Genomic DNA, 21142 nt, shown 5'->3' on the forward strand with positions numbered 1-21142 from the left:
GGTCTTTTTGGAATCTGACAACGATCCAGTTTGAGTACAGAGGTTGGGACCATAATCATGCCCCAACTTCTGGTGTGCTGATCTGGGAGTTGACCGTTGACAGTTGACAGTTGACAGTTGGTCACTACTAGTAGTGATACCAGGCACACTATCAACTAAGTTTGTCAACTAAATATGTGCAAGGACGTCCTGCAGCCATGTGTTCCCAATCATGGCAGGTCTTCCAGCTGCCATTTTTCAGCAGGATAATGCGCATCCACACAACAAGAATTTCTCAGCAATGTCTTTGCCAGATTGCAACACTTTCTTGGCCTTTTGGATGACCGATTTGTTCCCAATCAAGCATTTATGGGATTAATTTGGGTGGTCAGCTTCAGGAAACTTTGAATGTGCAGGATCTACAGGCCAAGCTGCAGTATATGTGAGAAAATGTGCTGCAGGATGCCATATGGAACCTTAGCCTGTATCCAGGCTACTTGCAGCCAAGAGGATGTTGCTAGTGCATCCTTTTCAGTTGTACAGTTTTCCTTAATAAGCTTTGCTTTGATAAAGTAATCATTACATAGATCAGTATTTTATTCATGCATATAAAGTTTAAAGTTAAGCAACTCCTTCTTGAACTGTTATATTTTTGTCAGTGAATATATTTATATATATAATTTGCATGCAAATAGTTTCTCTATTTTTGTCTCTATTGTTGCTTCTTTAATTTTTTTTATTTGGTAGTTCTTTATCCTTGACTGACATATTGACTGATATTAGCATTTGATCAACAGATCATAAAAGCTATCGGAACTTATGTAAAAAATGTTGCGACACACAGTCTGTCATGCAAAAGCTTATAAAAAAGTCATTTTAGAGAAATTATATTGATCAATTCTTCATTTTTGATGCAATAAATAATAAATAATTACTGCCAAATTCATATTGTCAAGATGAAAAGCATGATTTTCTGTAAATGTAATTATATATAATATGTAAATCGATGTTCTTAAGTCATCATTTATTTATCATCATTGATTATTTAGTGGCAGGTCTTTGCCATAAGCATGTCTTGCATATTACTTTCTTTTAGCCTCTTACTTTTACCCTTTCATTTTTTTTTTCCTGCTGATATTTTTGATCTGCCTGTCTCTGTCTGTCTGTCTATCTGAGTTCTTTTCTCTTTATCCTCGTAAAGTTTGGCTTGGGTCCTAATCTCTCTCCTTAATGCTGTGGCTTCCAACATTCCTCCTTCCTTCTCCTCCTCCTCCTTTCTCTCTCTTTCTCTCTCTTTTCCTCCCTCTCTCTCTCCTCTTTTTCTCCTTCCTCAGACTGCACGAGGCAGACTCTGTTTGGTGAGTAGCTGCAGCATGGCCAAAGAATGCAGCCTTCTGTAGAGCTAGCAGTCTAAATCATTGAAGCTGTAGTCATTTCAGGCTTGGGAATGGTCATCGTTAGTCATACTCTGTACAGTAAATGACCAATAATTCCAAAAAGGATGAGTGCTTCATGTGTGTTGTATGCACAGCTTTCCTGGGAAAGTCTGCGCTGTGTCCCTGTTTGATCTCTCACGGTCTTCCGCTTCATGACCTGCCTTATCTCCTTCACCTTCCCTCCCTCTCATCTTTATTCCTTTGTTTGTACTGGATGTGTGAGGTGTGTTTTTTAGTGAGTTAACCTACTACTCAGTTTTGACTTTATCCTCTTGGAGACTGAGAACCCAGATCCGCCTCCTGTCTGAGGTTCTGATTTTGTCAGATAAGTTTCTGAAGTTTCTCTGTGGGAAGTTTCTGTAATCCGTCACACTGAGACCAGAGCACACGTATTCCAGCTCCTCATAAACTGAGCGGAGTGTCCTGATGAATGGGACACGCCAGCTCGTCTCCTTAGTGTACTGTTTAGAGTTCAGAGTTTAAAAAAAGGATCTAGTCAGCTTTACCGTACAAGTGTGGAAGCCCTGAAATGGTTTAATCATATCCGTTTACTGGGGGTGTCGTGAATCATTCGTTATCAAGGTGAATCTATCTGAATTCCTTCCAAACTACGAGATCAGTGTTTAAAAAAAAATGTAAAATAAGGTTCTTAGTACTGTGCAGAACTTTAGGGTACTAAGTACAGTGTTTAATGTGCATACATACAGTAAAAAGTAAAAGACATTCTCATATTTTATTTCTCCTGGGTGATGACCTGATTTAACATAATTAAGCACGGATTTCCAAATACAATAATGCTAGCTTTTCACAAGAAGTGCATTGAATGTTTGTTTATATATTCAATATATTGAATATGTGAAACCACAACTGTTGTATGTGTTTTTTTTACTGGGTAAATTAACACATACTGTCCAGATAAGGAGCTTTTTATTTATTAATTTATAGATTTTCTTAATTTTCCAAAATTGTGAACAGTACACTGTCAGAAATGCTAAATGTTTATATATGCCTTAATAAACTCTTCTTATCTATTCTACTGACCATGGGATTTCAGTGCCTTAACACAGCACTTAAAGTGATCGGATGATGAAAAAGATGATGCGGAAAAGAAAAACATTACTGAAGTTCATTGAAAGTCAGTAGAAATCTCTATTTAGAGCATTTCTCACATGTAAAAAAACAAAACAAAAAAAAAACAGACGATTTGTGACATGAAAGCAACATGGAGGAGAACTCAAACACCAAACAAAGTCAAATGCAGTGTCTGTCCTTTATTAAAATAATCATTCATTCAAATAGTGTAAATAAGGTGAAATGTTGTTTAATTTAGGGTGGTATTAATTTGAGGTCATATTGAGTGGAACCATTATTGGCTATAAGGAACAATTTAAATATTCATAAAGTTGTTGGAGGTGGACATCCTGTAAAATATGAAAAACCACTGCCTCTTCTTAAAAACCCTTGGGGAATTTCTTATTAGGGGTGTAATTTCTGTTCTTTTATTCTTGAGCTGTTCAAAATCATTATTTATTCATTACGTTCATTAACTGGCAGTAATGCATTTTGATCTGAAACCAGTAGATTGAATCAGTTCACTATCAGTCGAAGATTTCAATTAGTAACATCAAGTAATTTGTCTAACACAAGATTAACCTGGTTGTTTCTAGTTATGTGTTTCTCTGTGTTTTGTGGTATTAATACTGAAATAAATGCATGAAAATATTTTTGAGTGGGCTAGTTGCAGTTTCTTCTAAACACTTATCTTTAAGTGGCTTCTTCTCATGAATAAACTGAAATCTCTCTCCAGCTCAGAGGATTGTAGTGTGAATAAGGACCGGCCTGTTCTGAGGAACTATGCGTAAGTAAACTTCAGACTCGCTCTGAGGGGATTGAAGGTGGTGGTGGTGGTGGTGATGGTTTTGGTGGAAGCTGCTTCTGTGACACTTTTATGGCATGTCTACTAATGATTGAGGTGAGAGGTCAGGACAGAGCACCTGGTCCTGAATCGTGGGTCTGGTGAATGTTGAGCCAAAAAAATCATGTGAGGTATGTTTAGCTGAGCTGTTGCTTTAAAAGAGCACTGCCCATGTTCTGCAGATCAGGTGGTGGGAACTTGAATGGGTGCATTTGTTTGTGTGTGTGTTTTGATATAATTACTTAAATATATTTCTAGGTTTAGTTACTGTAGCCGCCAAAATCCAGTGATTAATATTTAGGTTTCACTGTCTACTTTTGCCTATTTAAGACCTGAAACTTATGTTAATTTGTTTTAAAAGTATTCTTAATTCCTCCAGATTTACTTCACATTTTGACGATAAAAGCATTTAAAAACTATATATCCCTATAAATTGGGGTCTAATCAACTGTCCTTCTATATCCAGAACAAAAGTTATATTTTTTCGTACAAAAAATATATAGAAAAATTATTAGGGCTACACAGAATTTTGTTTAAGCATAGTCATTCCAATGTGGTAATGCTTGATGGAAAAGGGAAAAAAAAAACTGTTATTTTAGTTAATCACAGAATTAATACAAAAATCCAGAACTATTGTTGTTAGGGTAATGGTTAGGCAAGCTTCAGCCACAATATTAAAACCAGCTACAAGCTAAACAGAAACAAAAAGGTGATTTTAATATTATGGCTAGACAGTGTACTGTATATATGGAGCTGGTTTTAATGTTGTCACTGTTGATGAATAAAGTATATATTTTATATGTAGATCTGGAAAAAAAAAAAAAATAAGAGACCACTTAAAATGATGAGTTTCTTTGATTTTACCAAATCAAAAACCTCTGGAATATAATCAAGAGGAAGATGGATGATCACAAGCCAACAAACCAAGCTGAACTGCTTGAATATTTGCACCAGGAGTAAAGGCATAAAGTTATCCAAAAGCAGTGTGTAAGACTAGTGGAGGAGAACATGCCAAGATGCATGAAAACTGTGATTTAAAAACCAGGGTTATTCCATCAAATATTGATTTTCTGTACTCTTAAAACTTCATGAATATGAACTTGTTTTCTTTGCATTATTTGAGTTCTGAAAGCTCTGCCTTATACCTATAAATAGCAGAATCAGAGAAACTGATTCAGAAACTTAAGTGGTCACTTAATTTTTATTCCAGAGCTGTATGTTTCTTATATTTTGTTTTACTTCAGATAAAACTATATCTATTGAAGTTATTGGTTTTCATATCGTCACACAACGTACATATTTGATTGGTCATTCAGCTGCAGTGATATGCATCCACATTCTTTTAGCAGAGCTGGCAGATCTGGCTAGTCATTTTGTGGTCTCTCAGGAAGCGAAATATAGCCAGCGGTGATCCAGTAGCAGCCTGAAATGAATGGGCTGGTTTTCATTTTGGGTTTTGTTGCGTCAATCTGACTTGCGCCACCATTATTTCTTTACTCATGAAGAATTGGTGTGTATGCATGACTGAGTGTGAAACTGTACGTTGTGTGTAATGTCTTTGCTACATCCAAAAGTAAAACGAATTAGTTTTAAACGATTTTTTTACTAAATCTATTTGCACTATAAATAGAATAGGGACAGTGGTGGCTAGAGTGGTTAGAGCACCAGGCCATCAACTACAAGGTTGTGGGTTTGATACCCAGGTATGGCGGTCATCAGTGTTGAGCCCATGAGAAAAACCCTTAACCCCTTACTGCTCCCCGGGCTCTGCAGTAATGGCTGCCCAGTGCTCTGGACATGTGTACTCACTGGTGTGTATGTGTGTGTTTACTGCACAGATGGATTAAAATCAGTAGCCAAATTCCATCTGTGGTTATCTTGGTTTTCTTGTATCTGTATTGTCTTGTATCTTTATGTTGTTTCTATTAACCAAATGTGTAAAATGTATTTACATTAATTAATCTGTAGGTAGAAGTATAGATTTAGGGGTTTAAAATACTTCTGTAGAAATTGAAGCATCAATTTAAGCTTTTTACTCTTTAAGTAAAAGTATTGGTTTCAAAACTACTTAAAGTATAAAAGTAAATGTAATGTAAGGAGAAAAAATAAAGCCATTAATGACAAAAGCGTAGTCCGAACCACAGAGTCCTATAGTGCACTACCCCCCCTCACCAAAACACATTTTACTAAAAGCCATAATGACTATAATGTTATGTTATATAAATTTTGGATGCACTAGGCTCCTTCCTGTTTCAGCTGCATATATGCCCATTAAAAATGAATGTATTTTAGTAGAATGTAAATATATTTAAGGAACTTTGTTGGACTGGAGTTCTCTTGAGTCTCTGCACGGATCATCTTCATACTAGGCTACATATGTTTGCTTTGTTCTTGCTGGAGTGGGAGGGGTATGACGTGTGCAGGTGTGATGGATCACAGTATAAACCAATAGAGTGTCGGAATGGTATATGTTTATACTTCTCTACATCCAATCATAACCAGATTCAATCTATCTGGATGGAGAGATTTATTTGGAAAGGGGTTTTATTGAACGATGAAAAGCCAGAATAAAAACAAGCTGAAATGAAATAGAACTAACGAGGCTATAATTAAAATGTAAGGATTAGAAAATTCAGATAATTGAGTATAAATTATTACTCCAGTAAAGTATAGATATCCAGCATTTATGCTGTGTTTCTGTGTTTAGTCTTTTTAACTTTCAGTATGCTCCTTGTTTTAGAGACACGTTTCTGCGCACTCTGGCAGCAACACACTGGGAGAAGAGGAAGCCCCAGCCCGTGAAGCAGCAGGTCTCTCTGAGTGAGAGCGTGTCTCCTGACCCAGACGTCTACTCTCAGTCTACTGAAACGGAGCAGCCAGCCTCTGAAGGTGACATAATCTGCCTGTGTTATTCATCTGTTCTCCTGTTGTTCCTGTCCAATCCCCTCCCTTAGTCTAAGCTACTCTTTGTCTGAGTTTTACACTCAGTGACTGGAGCTCAGGCTTCTTAACCCTTTTAGACCCTGTATCTATTACAATGCACATCATGTGTTTTAGTTTATTTTTTTATGTTTTCCATAAACTAGCCAGTAAAAAAAAGTTTTCAAAGCATTGAAAGAGTAGCTTAGCCCCACCTTCTGCACAGGAATAAACAGCAACTCAAACATTAGGGCATGTCAGCACTAAAGCCAATGCGGCAAATTGAGTTTTTTTTTTATAGATTTTATATTAAAATTCTAGAATATCTTTGTTTGCATTACAGACAGGAAACATCATTTTTATATTATTTAATCACTACAACATAATTCAGATCTAGATTCAGTTACCATGTGTCCTGGAAAACCTGGACATTTTGAGAGTTTTTTTTTCATTGAATACCTAAAAAATTGGGAAATTATTAATAATGTACTGGAAATGTTAGTTCTCTGTTTATTTAAGCAGAATTTGGGGGAAAAATGCACATAGAACAGTACCAATCAGACGTTTGGACACATCTTAAATTAAGTGTTTTTTATTATCTTAAAATTTTATTTTAAAAATATAGATTAATACTAAAGTCAGCCAAACTATGAAGAAAGAAATCTGGAATTATTTAGCAAACAAAAAAAAGAGTTAAACAAACCAGAATATGTTTATATTTTAGGTTCTTTAAAGTAGCACTTCTTGCTTAGATGACAGCTTTGCACCTGGAATTCAGGTTTTCAGTTAACAGCTGTGCCGAACAAGAGTTAATTACTTGACAAGAGTTAATTACTTGAATTTCTTGTCTCTTAATGTGTTTGAGAGCATCAGTTGTAAAGTTGTGAAGAGGTAGAATTGTTATACAGTGAATAGCCCTGTTTGAGTAATGTTCTAATCCAGATTATGGCAAAAACTACTCTTCTAAGTAAAGGACATTTTAAGGTATGCTGGTGTATAATAAATACGTCAGCAAGTATTGGTTTGAAATATCCCTCTTCGATTCTCCTATAAATAAAACTGTTATCGTTCAGTACCTATATAATTCCGGTATCATCATGCATCCCTATTGAAAAGCCCTGTTTCACCTCAAAAAGACTTTAATAAATATTTTAGCAGCTTTTGTAGAGGTGCTGCACTGTATAGCGACATCTTTGCTGTTATGACCAAAAAACAAAATAATCGTATAAATAAAAAATATTTTATTTCATGTAACATGATCACTGTCATGCCCTGGGTGATGCCTCTGCAAGACTCTCTTCAGCAGCACCGTGATCTGCTAATCTCTCCTCCTAAGCCCCCTTAAACCTCTCCTCCACTCTCACTAGAACTGAATCACTATTACACATACACACCTTCTGCTACCGTATGTGTCATGAGCAGTTAGGAAGTTGACTAGACATTTTTGCGTCAGGGTTACTCCTCCTCGCACCGAGGCTGGGGCCAAGTCAGCGGGCTCTGCTCTGAGATTGGTTGAGCTCAGGCCGTGGCGTTTATGTAATGTGTGTCCAGCTGAGAAAGTCAGCATTCCATGTCAAGTGTTGCTGTAAAGCTCTCATTATAATGGGAAACGTTAGCTTAGCGCTCCAGTCTAGCAAGTGGAGAGCACGGCCAGCAGTTTGCGCTTTGATTGCGAGTGTGAGCCACAGTGAGGAATGGAATGTTAGGCAGTGCTTATTTGCGGGAGAAGAACTAAAGGTAGGTGCTGCTGGAACCCAGGAGACAGAAATGTGGCTTTAGATTGATTATGAGCTTATTTTATGGGTTTACTTTACTGATCTGTTTAATTGATATGTGTTCAATTTTGTGTGGAGAGTTAATTTAGGCCACATTTTGCTGTTGAAATGCTGATGCTAGGCTACTGATTTCTTTACAATGTAAGTCAGTACCTAACTGCATTTTGATCCAAGCTGAACTGAGAGATTTGTGTTTGTTCGTTTTTTTCAATAACATATGGATGTAGTACTATAATGCTAAAATTTTAATATAATGCTCAATTTACACATCTAGCTCTTGAACTTCCTCTCCTAGTGTGGTCCTGATGAGAGCATGTTTCATCATTACATTTTTGATGGTCTTTGCGACTGCATTTGAGGATACTTCCAAAGTTCTTTGGTTCTTTTTTTCTGATTGATCTTCATTCCTTCATTCATTGATTTCGTTGAGTGGTTCTTGCCACAATATGGGTTAGAATATTACTAATATAGGGCTATTCACTGTATACCACCTCTCTTTACAATACCTCTTTACAACTTTACAAATGATGCTCTCAAACACATTAAGAAACAAGAAATTTAAGTGATTAACTCTTGACGAGTTCAGCACAGCTGTTAACTGAAAGCCTGAATTCCAGGTGACTCTACCTAATAAAGCTGACTTGAGAAAATTCAGCCAAGATGTGCAAAACAGTCATGTAAGCAAGAAGTGCTACTTTAAAGAATCTAAAATATAAAACGTATTCTGTTTTTCTTTATAGTTCTTCATAGTTCTTCATAGAATTAAAACTGCAATGCATAAAACAATCTTTGGAGTTCAGCTCAGGTCTTATAACATCTGGATCCTTCCAGATTCTTCCCAGTGTAGAAAACAGGGGTGGAGCCAAGCAGGTGTGAGTGGAGGTCTTTTAAAGTCAGGTGGATGTTGTGTTGGAATCTCCTTGTAAAATCTATTGTGGATCTTTTATGTATAAAACATTATTGAAAATGTTTGAAAAAGTATAGATATATGTATTTACATATCCAGATATGTAGATCATTGTACCCAATCTTGGTGTTGAGCATGAGCATCAATTAATGCCGTATCCTTGTCCTGCTCTTGTTCGTAAAACTGTCCATTTTCTCAGTCTCCGTGGTATTTGGGACAGAGCCCATTTTGGCAGAGACACAGGGAGCTTGGAGAAGTGTCTATGGAGCGAGTTTGGGATGGGGTCTTTTCTTCTCCACTGAGAGTAGAGTTTCCCATGGAAGGGGAGTATTCAGTTTGGCTGTGGTGTAACAGTCAGTCTGTAGAGATGGGCTTTTCTGAGCAGGCCAAAGACACAAATGAGGGTCCAGACATCTCTCACAAATGTACACACTCACAAAAACTCTCTGGGGAGTGTGAAAGGTGTTTGGCAGCAGAACGAGGGCTGAAAGGATTATAGAGGGGCTTTGAGTCGGGCATGAATGAAATGCTTGCTGGGGGGGAATTACGCTTGCTTCAGAGAGTTGTGTAGTTTGTTAAATGATGCTACCAACAAATTATTTTAGTTTTTGTGTGGTCTGTGTTTTTGTGAACTGTATCAGTTTAACATAAAGTGTTAATAGAGTGCTTGTTGGGTCTGAATGAATGGATGCATTCAAAGAACTACTCTAAATAATAACTAAGGGAAATGTTTCAGTTGTTGGAGCTTTTTTTATTGCTGTATGATTCCACTGGTTGCGTTTTTTTTTGTAGAACTGATACTGTTGTGTGTCGAGCGCTAGAGAAACGGAACTGCTCTCTAATTTTTGTGTGTGTGTGTGTGTGTGTGTGTGTGTGTGTGTGTGTGTGTGTGTGTGTGTGTGTGTGTGTGTGTGTGTGTGTGTGTGGGTGTGGGTGTGGGTGTGGGTGTGGGTGTGTGTGTTGTGGGTGTGTGTGTTGTGGGTGTGTGTGTTGTGGGTGTGTGTGTTGTGGGTGTGTGTGTTGTGGGTGTGTGTGTTGTGGGTGTGTGTGTTGTGGGTGTGTGTGTTGGGTGGGTGTGTGTACATCAGAGACGGGTCACAGCAGTGGTCAAGAGCCCCAGTCTCCAGGGGGAGACTCCAGCAGGAGAAGCCCCTCCCCGAGCAGACTGGAGCAGCCAGGAGAACCACACACCACCCAGCAGAATGAACCAGGCAAGAGATTACATCTCCCTCTAACACACACACACACACACACACACACACACACACACACACTAGCGCTTTTCTTTTCTCTCTTGCTTTTTTCTGTTTTTTTTTTTCTCGTTCTTTTTTCTTACTTTATTTCTTTATTGATTCTCCATATTTCTCTCATTTTCATTTAATTATTTTTTGTGTTTTTCTTTATTCTTAATGCTTATTTAATTTCATTTCTTTATTTTATTCTTTCTTTCTTAAATGTATTTATTTTTTCTTCTCTTTTGCCTTTAATCTCAATATTTCTTTTATTTACCTTCTCTCTGCTTTTTTTCTTTTATGTCTTTCTTTATTCTCTCCATTTCTTTAATTTGCTCTTTTCCTTTTTTCTTTCTATTATTTTCTGTCACTTTTCATATTTCTCTTCTTTTTGTTTATTTTTTATTTATTCTTATTTAATTTATTTACTTTTTCTTTATTTGATCCATTCTTTCTTCATTGTAATTATTCATTGATTCTTCATTTTTCTTTTATTTACTCCTCTTTTGTCTTTAATCTCACTTTTCCTTTTATTTATCTTCTGTCCTTTTCTTAGTTTCTTTTTCCCTCTTTCTCTTTCTTTTTTTCTTTATTTCTCTCCTTTTGGCTTTCTTTTCTTTTATGTCTTTCTTTATTCTCCCCATTCCTTTATTTGCTCTTTCTTCCTATTTTTTCCCATAACGATCCTTTATATCATTTATTTTTGTTTTTTCTCCCCTATACTAACTAGTTTGTCCCCTTTAATTTATCTCTGTTTTCTCTCTTTTTTCTTGTTCTTTTACTTTCATTTCTTTCTTCCTTTTTTTATTTAGTTACTTGGTTCTTGGTTCTTCCCCTTCATTAATTTTCTCTTTCCAACTTCTCTTTTTACTTTTATTCTATTTCTTTTCTTCTTCTTACTTGTCATTTTTCTTCACCCCTCCCTTTATGACTTTTCTTTTTCCTCTCAGGTTTGTTCCCTAGACTTTCTCTTCACCTCCTCCTTTCTCTCTCTATCTCTCTTGCTTTCTCACACACACCCTAACTCATTCCACTTATAGCTGAATTGTTACTCATTCCCAAGACTGCAGCTTTAATTTTAAACGCAAATATTTTCCTCTGTGGTTTTGGAGATTTCTGTCTGATTCAATCTCCTCCTCCTAGCGTTCTCCAGTTCAAATGACCCTGACGTTAACAAGCTAGCGTCCAGGGAGTGTAAATTAGCTGAAATAGACGGGCAGGACATAAACAGTCAGAGCAGGAGATGGAGATTGGGATTTCCTTTATCCGGTTTCATTCTGGCTCTGGTGTAGAGACGGGAGGTGGAGAGTGGAGGAGGATGTTGGGCTGTGCTGCAGAGCTGCAGTCAGACTGCTGGGTGTCTGAGAGGTGTTGGGATGGTGGCGTGTGGGAATATGGAGCTCTGCACACATGCTGGGTCTATTAAAGGTAGGCTGGGCTGTAGCTGGTTTGGTGAAAGGAGTTTAAGTTTGCTGAATGGAGAAGTGAAAGTGGCGGAGCTGTGTAAATTTAATTCTGATTATTTTGGAATATGTTGGTTTGGATATTTGGTACCCTCTAAAGAAGAAATTGCTTTTTAATCCTGTTTGGTTAAATTCTTTCCATTGAGTTTGTCTTTTATTACTGACAGCATAATAGTTTGTACATAAAATAACCTGATTTCGTGCATTTATCTGGTTTGTGTCACTGGATGTTTTATGTAAAAAAAAAAATTGCCCCAACATTTTTTTTGTTGCATTTGTGATGTATCTCTACATTTTCTGATGTCTAAACAGCAAACACCTTCATAAAATCAGTATCTGTTGTCGGCTACATAGACAAAAGCAGTGTGACACCTTATTATTTACTATTTGTCTTAAATCAAGAGTATTAAAAAGAGTTTAACCTGCTCTTTTTGGAGTAACTCTACTGCCCAAATTAGGTTTTCTGCTAGGTTTGGATCATTGATTGCATTTAGCAATGAGAGTTCAGGTTCTTAAAATCAAGATGTTTGATGATAATCACCCAACCTCATACCAAACTTCTTACCTCATCCAATAAGTACTGAATGGGGCTCTATTCATCATTTTAGAGAACACAGTTCCTTCCACTTTTTCTCCACAGCTTAATGTTGGAGGGCATGCTTTTATACCTCTGTAACCCACGCCTGGCATAAGCATAATGCCGATAGGTTCATGTTTATTGTCTGCTCCTGAGAGTCCTGTTCTATAAACAGGACTAATTTATACGTGCATAGTGTGTGTGCATTTGCAAAAGTCACCAAATTTCAGTTGGTTAATAAGGCGTGTCTTCAAACATTTGTCCAGTGAAGTTTACACATTCATCGGGGGACAATATATCAGTATTGCAATATATCATATACTTTTAATCGTATCAAATCAACATTTTTATTGAAACATAGGTGGTCTATACTCTTTAAGACTCACTTCATTATTCCACATTGGGGCTGCACGATATTGGGAAGAAAAAAAATTGGGGGTATATATATATATATATATATATATATAAACCTGAGGAAAACAGCAAAACAACAGTAATCAGGCATTTAAATGGCTTTTTAAAAGCTAAATAAGAGCGTTTTTTCTGGGAGTGTGAATTCAGCTACAACTGCATCAAGCCATTGCAACATGACGTGTTTGATTTAATTGCCTCATGTGACATCGCATGTCCTGCAATGTGACTATTGCACATGCGCACATCGCAATGACTATGCTTAAACGATATATCGTGCAGCCCTATTCTACATGGTGGTGCTACTAAAATGAATAAACCTGTGTTAAAGAAGATTGTTTGTGAAATTCTGTGAAAGTCTGTGACACCAATAAATCCATAATTCCTGGTATTTGCTTATTATAAAAGTACTTTATGGTGGTGCCGAGTTGTCCAGTGGCCTAATGCGCTGCCACTGTTAGCGGGAGGTCGCAGGTTCGAACCTCCGCTCATGCAGCTTTGCAATCAAGCTGCCGGCGCTCAGAGGGAGCAAAATTGGCCCTGCTCCCTCCAGGTGGGTAGATGGCGCTCTCTCCCCACATCACTCCTAGGGTGATGTCTGCAGCACAGGGTGTCTGTGAGCTGATGTATCGGAACCGAGTCGCTGCGCTTTCCTCCAAGCACGCTGTGATACTACTCGGCAATGCTGCATCAGCAGCAGCTTGAAAAGAAGCGGTGGCTGACTTCACATGTATCGGAGGAAGCATGTGTTAGTCTTCACCCTCCTGGTGTGTTGGGGCATCACTAGTGATAAGGGGGAGTCCTAATGAGTGAGTTGGGTAAATGGCTGTGTAAATTGGGGAGAAAATGGAAAAAATTAGAAATAAAATTAGGTGTTTTATTCTCTTCAGTAACAAATCTTATGTTTGATGTCAGTTTGCACTGTAAAGCCTTTTTGTGAACCATCTATTGTCTCTCTCACTGCAGGGGACAGCGTACAACGGCAGGGCAGCGTGGCGGAGCGGCACAGCACCCTCTCCAATGACAGGAAGTTCATGCTGGACATGCTTTATGCCAAGTCCTCCACTTCCAGCGGCACCGGCAGTAACTCTGGGCCTCTAAAGAGCCCTAGCATGGACGAGAGTTTAGCAGAAAGTGGTGGAGTCGAAGATGCAAGCATCTCCAGCCTGGCTGGCCGTCTGTCCAGCCTCCGCTCGCACTCCTCCCAGTCCAGCGAGGATGCGTCCCGGCGGGCGGAACTGGAGGGGCTGGGTGGCAGTGCCCAAGCGGCACGGGCCAGGCTGGCAGAGGAGCAGAAGCACCGGCGGGTACGACCACAGTACAGCATTGATGCAGAGACACATTCACGCAGTCTGGAGAAGACCATGATGACCCCACTGTCCAGGGACAACCAGGAAGCGTGGGAGAATCTGCAGCCCAGCTCTAAAGCCCTGCGGATCAAAGACCTGGACTTCTCTGACCTTCTGGAGGAGGAGGACATTGATGTGCTGGATATAGACACGTTCGACACTGGCATGGTCAATGGTATACCACCACCTCCACCACCCGGAGGAGGACTGGGTTGTCTTCCTCCTCCTCCACCTCCTCCTCCTCCACCTGGGCTTGCAGGACTGTCTCCTCCACCACCTCCTCCTCCTCCACCATCTTCTGCAAGACTTAGTGGACCTCCACCTCCTCCTCCACCCCCAGGAATGCCCCCTCCTCCTCCCTCTCTGGCCGCAGACCCTGCCTTCATCAAGAAACGCAAAACGGTCAAACTGTTCTGGAAGGAGCTCAAGCAGCCTGACAGCCCCAGGAAGTGTAAGTTTGGACGGGGCACAGTGTGGGCGTCTCTGGACAAGGTCAGTGTGGACACGGACAAGCTGGAGCATTTGTTTGAGTCCAAGGCAAAGGATCTTCCTGTGGCAAAGGTAACTTTTATAACTACAGTTTTGATCATTGATTGCATTTAGCAATGAGAGTTCAGGTTCTTTAAATCAGGATGTTTGATGATTATCACCCAACCTCATACCAAACTTCTTACCTCATCCAAGAAGTACTGGATGGGGCCTATTTATCATTTTAGAGAACACAGTTCCTTTCACTTCTCCAAAGTTTAATATTAATGCCTGGGATGAGGCATAATGCCAATAGGTTAATGTATAGTCCTATTCTATGAACAAGACTTCTCTGTACGTGCATAGTGCATTTGCATATCTGTGTCACCAAATTTTATTTCACCACTTACACAGTGGTGGAATTTAAGTCAAAAGTAGCAGGACACCCTTTTACTTTCAGGAATGAAAGGGAAACAAAACAAAAGGAAAACTTGCATATCTGAATATCCCAGCAAGTAATGGTTGAAGGGGTGTCATGTGACTTTTGTCTCCCAGTACACAATAAGAGTAATGCTTCTTAGGTTTATAAATGGCCCACAAATGTAATGTTGAACAAAATATAAGACATTTTTGTGAATTATAATTATCAAATGCAATTAAGTTTAAAATGAATAAACCTCCTGAGACCCGGCCTTGTTTGCTTGGTGTGAATTTTTAATTTCTTCTAGCTATTTAGAATAAGTGGGATGTAACAAGCATAAAAAAATAAACTTTAATCTTTGAAAGGTTTTTGTGCAAAAACAACTGGCTGTAAAATGTCTTTGGGACCATAGTTTATTTTAACATAAAAATTAGTAGGACCCAATTAGTCCGAAAACACCATTTTATTTTTATACAGTAAGTAAATAAACTAGTTTCAAAAATTAAAATTGGATGACAATTGTTACTTGGCCCATGTTTCTGTCTGGACTGGCTGTAAAAACTTTTGACTGGGATGCCATCTTTTGTTCAGTTAATTAATTGAGTGTAATGCTGTAATGTAACGACTTAATGGTATGGGCAGTGTCTCTATATGAGGCCAAAGGATCAAAGTTTTCAAGTATCAAGAGGTTAATGTTCAGTGAATTTTTTTGGTGTTTTTTTTTTCTGACCTCCACTGATGAGATGCACTGTAAGGACAAAAGTATTTGGACACCTACAGGAGCTTTCTAGGACGTCCCATCCCAAACCCACAGTCAATAATTGCTGTTCTAATAGCAGGTGTGATGCTCTGCAGATATTGATCAGCTGATTGTTGATTACTTTTTAGCACTGTAACTTGACATGCTATGAGTTGCTGTTGGTCCTAAACACTTCCACTTTTAAATATTACACCCTGATGGTGGAATATCAAAGAGAGAGAAAAGAAATTGTATTTTTCCAGTATCATGCAGTACCGCACTTCTCTTTAAAATCTTTTTAAAACTAACCATTGTTTTGCAAATGTTTGTAAAGTCAGACTGCATTGCTTGGTGCATGATTGGTGCAAGCTTCTAAATATTGGAGCTCCCACTTGTCACTGTGTGGAAATTCTCCTTAGATTATGCATAAATTTTGAACAAAATGAGTTAACCTTCAGTTGCTTTCCTTCTTGGTTCTTCAGAAAGGTGCTGAGGTGAAGAGAGCAGAAATTCATGTTCTGGATTCTAAGAGGAGCAACGCCATAAACATCGGCATGACTGTTTTACCTGCTGTGCACATCATCAAAACTGCTATTCTCAACTTTGATGAATTCGCCATCAGCAAAGAAGGGATTGAGGTACTGCACTGCAGTTTTCATCCACAAGAGAGCAGCAGCCTCACACTTTTCAAATAACAGCTTTGGGTTTGCCTGTTTTTTTGTCTCATTGATTCTCTCTGTTGCTTATTCTCCTTACTCTGTTCTACACTATAGAAAATTCTGACTATGACTCCCACAGAAGAGGAGAAGCAGAAGATCCAGGAGGCTCAGCTGGCCAGTCCTGACGTGCCTCTGGGGACAGCAGAGCAGTTTCTGCTCACTTTATCGTCCATCAGTGGCCTTACAGCACGCCTGCAACTCTGGGCCTTCAAACTCAACTATGAGAGCCTGGAGAAGGTCATCTGTCTTAATCTTAATCTGTATTTCAACAGCAGGGCATGAGTCTATATTGAGTTTCCATTTTAGGGAATAAAACATTGTGACAATCCAATATTGATCCGAAGTATGTCTTATTATGTCTTATAAGTATGTCTGCTTATGGACAAGTAGTTATTTATTTTTTATTTGATATCTTTTTCTTATTTGAAGTTAGGAAGATTTGTGTGGGGAAAAATTAAGAAATTTCATTAAATCATTAAGAGGTTATATATATATATTGCATTATTTATGTATCCACTTTAAAAAGGGGGATATATGTGTATATATGCTGAATATATGAAATGCTGTTAGTAATGAGTGACATTACTAACAGCATTTCACCCAAATTGCAAATAAACATATTTATTATAAAATTGTAATTTAGAGCATTATAGAATCAACAATACTAATGTTTTAAAAAAGAGTCAAGAATATTTGGTGGAATATCCTGGATTTTTAACCACAGCTTTAATGTATCAAGTCATGCTCTCCTCCAGTCTTACACACTGCTTTTGGGAGATTTTGCCACTCCTTGCACAAAAATTTAAGCAGTTCAGCTTTGTTTGATGGCTTGTGATCATTCATCTTCTTCTAGATTACATTCCAGAGGTTTTCAATGAGGGCTGTATAAAGAAAATCTGCCAAATTCATTTTATGTCAGAAAGTGAGAAACATAAAGGTTGGGAACCTTGCAGAATGAAATAGTGTTGATTTAAATATCTTTGAACATGAGGTCTTGAGTTCAGCTCCATTCCTAAACCCCTGTCCCGTATCTTCTCTATCCTGTAGGAGATAGCAGAGCCCCTCTTCGACCTGAAGCTCGGCATGGAGCAGCTTGCCAAGAACAAGACCTTCAAGCGTATCCTAGCAACCCTGCTGGCCATCGGCAACTTTCTCAACAGCTCCAGCGTGAGTGGAGGGTCTCGTTTACCTTTATGTAGCTAACGAGCCATGTGAGAAATCTGACGCTGTTTCAGGGCCGGGTGTGCATCTCCAGTGACTGGTGCACTTTACACATAAGCAGCATAAGCGGCACGGATACAGTAATCCTCTGCTGTTGTCTGAGTGCTGAACTGTGACAGGAACAGCGATTAGGACTCTGCAGGTTTGCTATGATTGGATGCTAAGCTGTAAAGTTTATAAGGCCAGGTGTGTGATGACCTTCAGACAGACAGATTGGCCGGCTGATGGAACGGAAGATAGTAGCTGCTTTAAGACTTTGTGGAACGCAAAACCGCTTTGTTTTAGGACTCTGTATTAATGTACCTTTGTTGTGGTCACTATCTCATTTAACGTGTTTGGACACACCTTCTCATTCAGTGTTTTATTTTTTCTTACAATGTATGTGTGTACTAAAGTCATCCAGATTATGAAGGAACACATAAGGAATCATGTAGTACTCTGTGAAACATTTGGGTGCTCTTATTTGGGGAGCTGTTAACTTGTGGTTTCTGAGGCTGGAAACTCTGAAATTTTAAAACTCCTGCTTTTCCTTTCCTGGGGTGGTCCTGATGAGAGCCAGTTTCATCATAACATTTTTGATGCTCTTTGCGATTCTGCACTTTAAGGATACTTACAAAGATCGTGAAATGATTCGGATTGAATGACTTACATTTCTTAAAGAATTTTTTCTTTACTTAGTTAAGTAGTTTTTGCCTTAATCTGGATTAGAACATTATTCAAATAGAGCTATTCACTGTATACCTGTAACTCTACCTCTTCACAACTTTACAACTGATGCTCTCAAACACATTAAGAGACAAGAATTTCAAGTAATTAACTCTTGATGAGTTCAGCACAGCTGTTAACATAAAGCCTGAATTCCAGGTGACTCTACCTCATAAAGCTGACTGAGAAAATCCAGCCAAGATGGGGTGCTAAGTGGCTCAGTGGTCTAAAGCGCTGCCACTATGATCTTTAGTTAAAGTGTGAATTTAAAGTGTGTCCAAACTTTTAACTGATGCTGAAAAAGGCCAAGCATCAAAGATATACTTAAAAACTGGGTAAAACTTTATAACAACTTTCATTAATAAATGTGTAACTAATGATCAGTAGATGTGGACAAAGCAGTAGTTCATCAGAAATTAAATATTAACAAATGACACTTATTTTTCAGCATGGATAATCATATTAAAAATGTTAGCTCATCAAAATTTGAACATTTAATAAATCGCTAGTAAATACAAATTTTGAACTAGGAAAATGTTTATCAATTGCAGTTCATGTTGCCAATGCTTTTTATTAGTATTTACAATGTGATAGCCACTTTTTAGTTTCTTAAATCATTAGTTAATGGTATATTAATGAAAGTTATTATAAAGTGTTACCAAAAAAATGTATAAATCTGATCATCCAGCCTGATGATAAACACAACCAAAACAACAAAAAAAAAGTTATTGCTTTGCAATGTTAATTGGTTAAAATCTAACCAGGGTAAAACATGAGGTGACCATAAGTAGACAGGATCATAAATACTTGTGATAAAGAATTAAATTAAATATATTGGCCATTTTTTTTTTACTTTTTTGTAAATGCATGTAATTGGTTTGTTTGTATGAATTCTAATGTGTGATTTTTAGTTAAATCTTCACTGTCTATTTGCATCAAATTATCCTCAGTAGCCTGCCCAAACACAGTGTCACTTATCTTCTGCTTCTGGTTCTGTCTGGCAGGCGAAGGGATTTGAGCTGAGTTACCTGGAGAAGGTGATTGAGGTGAAGGACACCGTGCACAGGCAGTCTCTGTTGCATCACTGCTGTAACTTTGTGGTGGAGAATTACCCAGACACGTCAGACGTCTACTCAGAAATTTCAGCCATCACCCGCTCTGCTAAAGTAAGCCTTAAACTCTATGCAGCAAACAGCCTATACCTGTATATTTCACCTGAACTATAATTCTGTGTTTTTTCATTTTTTGTGGCTTTTATGTTTGGATTGCAGCCTTTTTTAGTTAATGGAGTTGATTTTCAGTCTCAGTTTTTAATCCTAACTACTATCTTTTTTTGTTTTCTCTTCTTTTCAGGTTGACTTTGAGCAGTTATCCGACAACCTGGTTCAGCTGGAGAGAAAGTGCAAGACATCGTGGGACAACCTGAAGGTCATGGCCAAGCATGAGACCAAACTCCAGCTGAAGAACAAAATGACAGAGTTTCTCAAAGACTGCACAGAGAGGATCATCATTCTGAAAGTGGTGCACAGACGCATTATCAATAGGTAATAGAACAGGCTCTGGTTTTCGTGAGCATTAGAACAGAAAGAGTATATTCTTATTTATTTATAAAGCTGTGCTGTTATGCACTACAAGTTGTAAAAGGAAGGAATTGTTTTATATTTTTTTTTTTTTTGCATTGTAAATTTAATATTGAAGATTATATTAAAGCCATACAGAAACACATTTAGAATTATTTAGTAAACAAAATGTATTTAATAAACCAGAATATGTTTTATACTATGTTCTATACCAGATTCTTCTAAAGTAGCACATTTATCTTTGAGGACAGATCTGCACACTCTTGGTTGAATTATAATCTCAGTGTCTTAATGAGGGAGAGTTACCTGCAATAGTTTTCTCAGCATCTTGAAGGAAGGAGTTCCTGGAGGTGCTTTTCCTTCATGCTGTGAAGCTCCAGCTCATCCCAAATCACCTCAAATCACCATCTCAGCTCATCAGGTTTTAGATCAGGGGGCTGTGGAGGACAATTACTGTGTTTTTTCATTTGTGTCTCTTAGTTGTTTTCATGTCTTTAATATTAATCTGCATACATTAAAAACTTTTGACTGGTGATGTATTTAATGTAAAATTTACAATGACGTGTTGAATATCATATTTGAAATAGTTTAATAAGGAATTGACATTTCTTTACTCTTGGGCACCCTCTACAGTCAAGAAGTATATTTTGTGCTTTGAGCCCTGAAAGACACTGTTTACACATGCATTTCTGGACAAGCTGAGAAACACACAAGTGAAAAAAACAACATATGGCCTGGCTCTGAGTAATATTACAGGATACACAGCATTGCTCAGTTCACTAGCATAGTTACACAGCATAGAGATGCTATTATTATATGTAATAGTGGTTAGTGGCGAATCACAGTGATTTTGAGGTAAAAATGCTACGAATTGTTGTTTTAAGCTCCCATTAGTCAGCTAAGTAAGTTGTGACTCTTGTTTCTTTCTCTCGCAGGTTCCACTCATTTCTTTTATACCTTGGTCAGCCATCCTATTCGGTCCGGGACACTAAAATAACTCAGTTCTGCAAGATCATCAGCGAGTTCTCTCTGGAGTACCGTACCACCAGAGAGAGGGTCCTCACTCAGAAACGCAAGCGGGCAGCCCACCGGGAACGCACCAAGACCCGCGGCAAACTGATCACCGAAGTAAGAACCACACACACACACACTACATGCAGCTTATGTAGACATTAGGTTATGTCGTCTTTAAAATAGTCCATTATTTGTATATTAAATCGATTTTACAATTATAATTACAAGGCTTCTCTGCTCTGATTTATTGCAGAACTCTTCTATCCTGTTTATTGTGTATTGTACATCATGTAATTGTGATACATATCTTAT

General features: G+C 38.1%; 1 protein-coding gene across 4 annotated transcripts in view; it reads left to right on the forward strand.

The window, feature by feature from the left end:
- Positions 1-21142, forward strand: part of fhod1 (formin homology 2 domain containing 1) — a 92121-nt gene that overhangs the window by 62839 nt on the left and 8140 nt on the right. For 3 of the 4 annotated variants that reach the window (XM_049471135.1, XM_049471133.1, XM_049471136.1), the window contains 10 exons: positions 3223-3273; positions 6071-6219; positions 10020-10142; positions 13581-14524; positions 16074-16229; positions 16365-16547; positions 17358-17477; positions 19241-19402; positions 19590-19780; positions 20752-20944. In XM_049471135.1, coding sequence (XP_049327092.1) covers positions 3223-3273; positions 6071-6219; positions 10020-10142; positions 13581-14524; positions 16074-16229; positions 16365-16547; positions 17358-17477; positions 19241-19402; positions 19590-19780; positions 20752-20944 — 2272 coding nt within the window. The remainder of the gene's footprint in view (positions 1-3222; positions 3274-6070; positions 6220-10019; positions 10143-13580; positions 14525-16073; positions 16230-16364; positions 16548-17357; positions 17478-19240; positions 19403-19589; positions 19781-20751; positions 20945-21142) is intronic. The other variant, XM_049471134.1, reaches the window with a different exon arrangement.

The sequence above is a fragment of the Astyanax mexicanus genome, chromosome 23 (assembly GCF_023375975.1).
Source record: "Astyanax mexicanus isolate ESR-SI-001 chromosome 23, AstMex3_surface, whole genome shotgun sequence".
NCBI classification, from domain to species: domain Eukaryota; kingdom Metazoa; phylum Chordata; class Actinopteri; order Characiformes; family Acestrorhamphidae; genus Astyanax; species Astyanax mexicanus.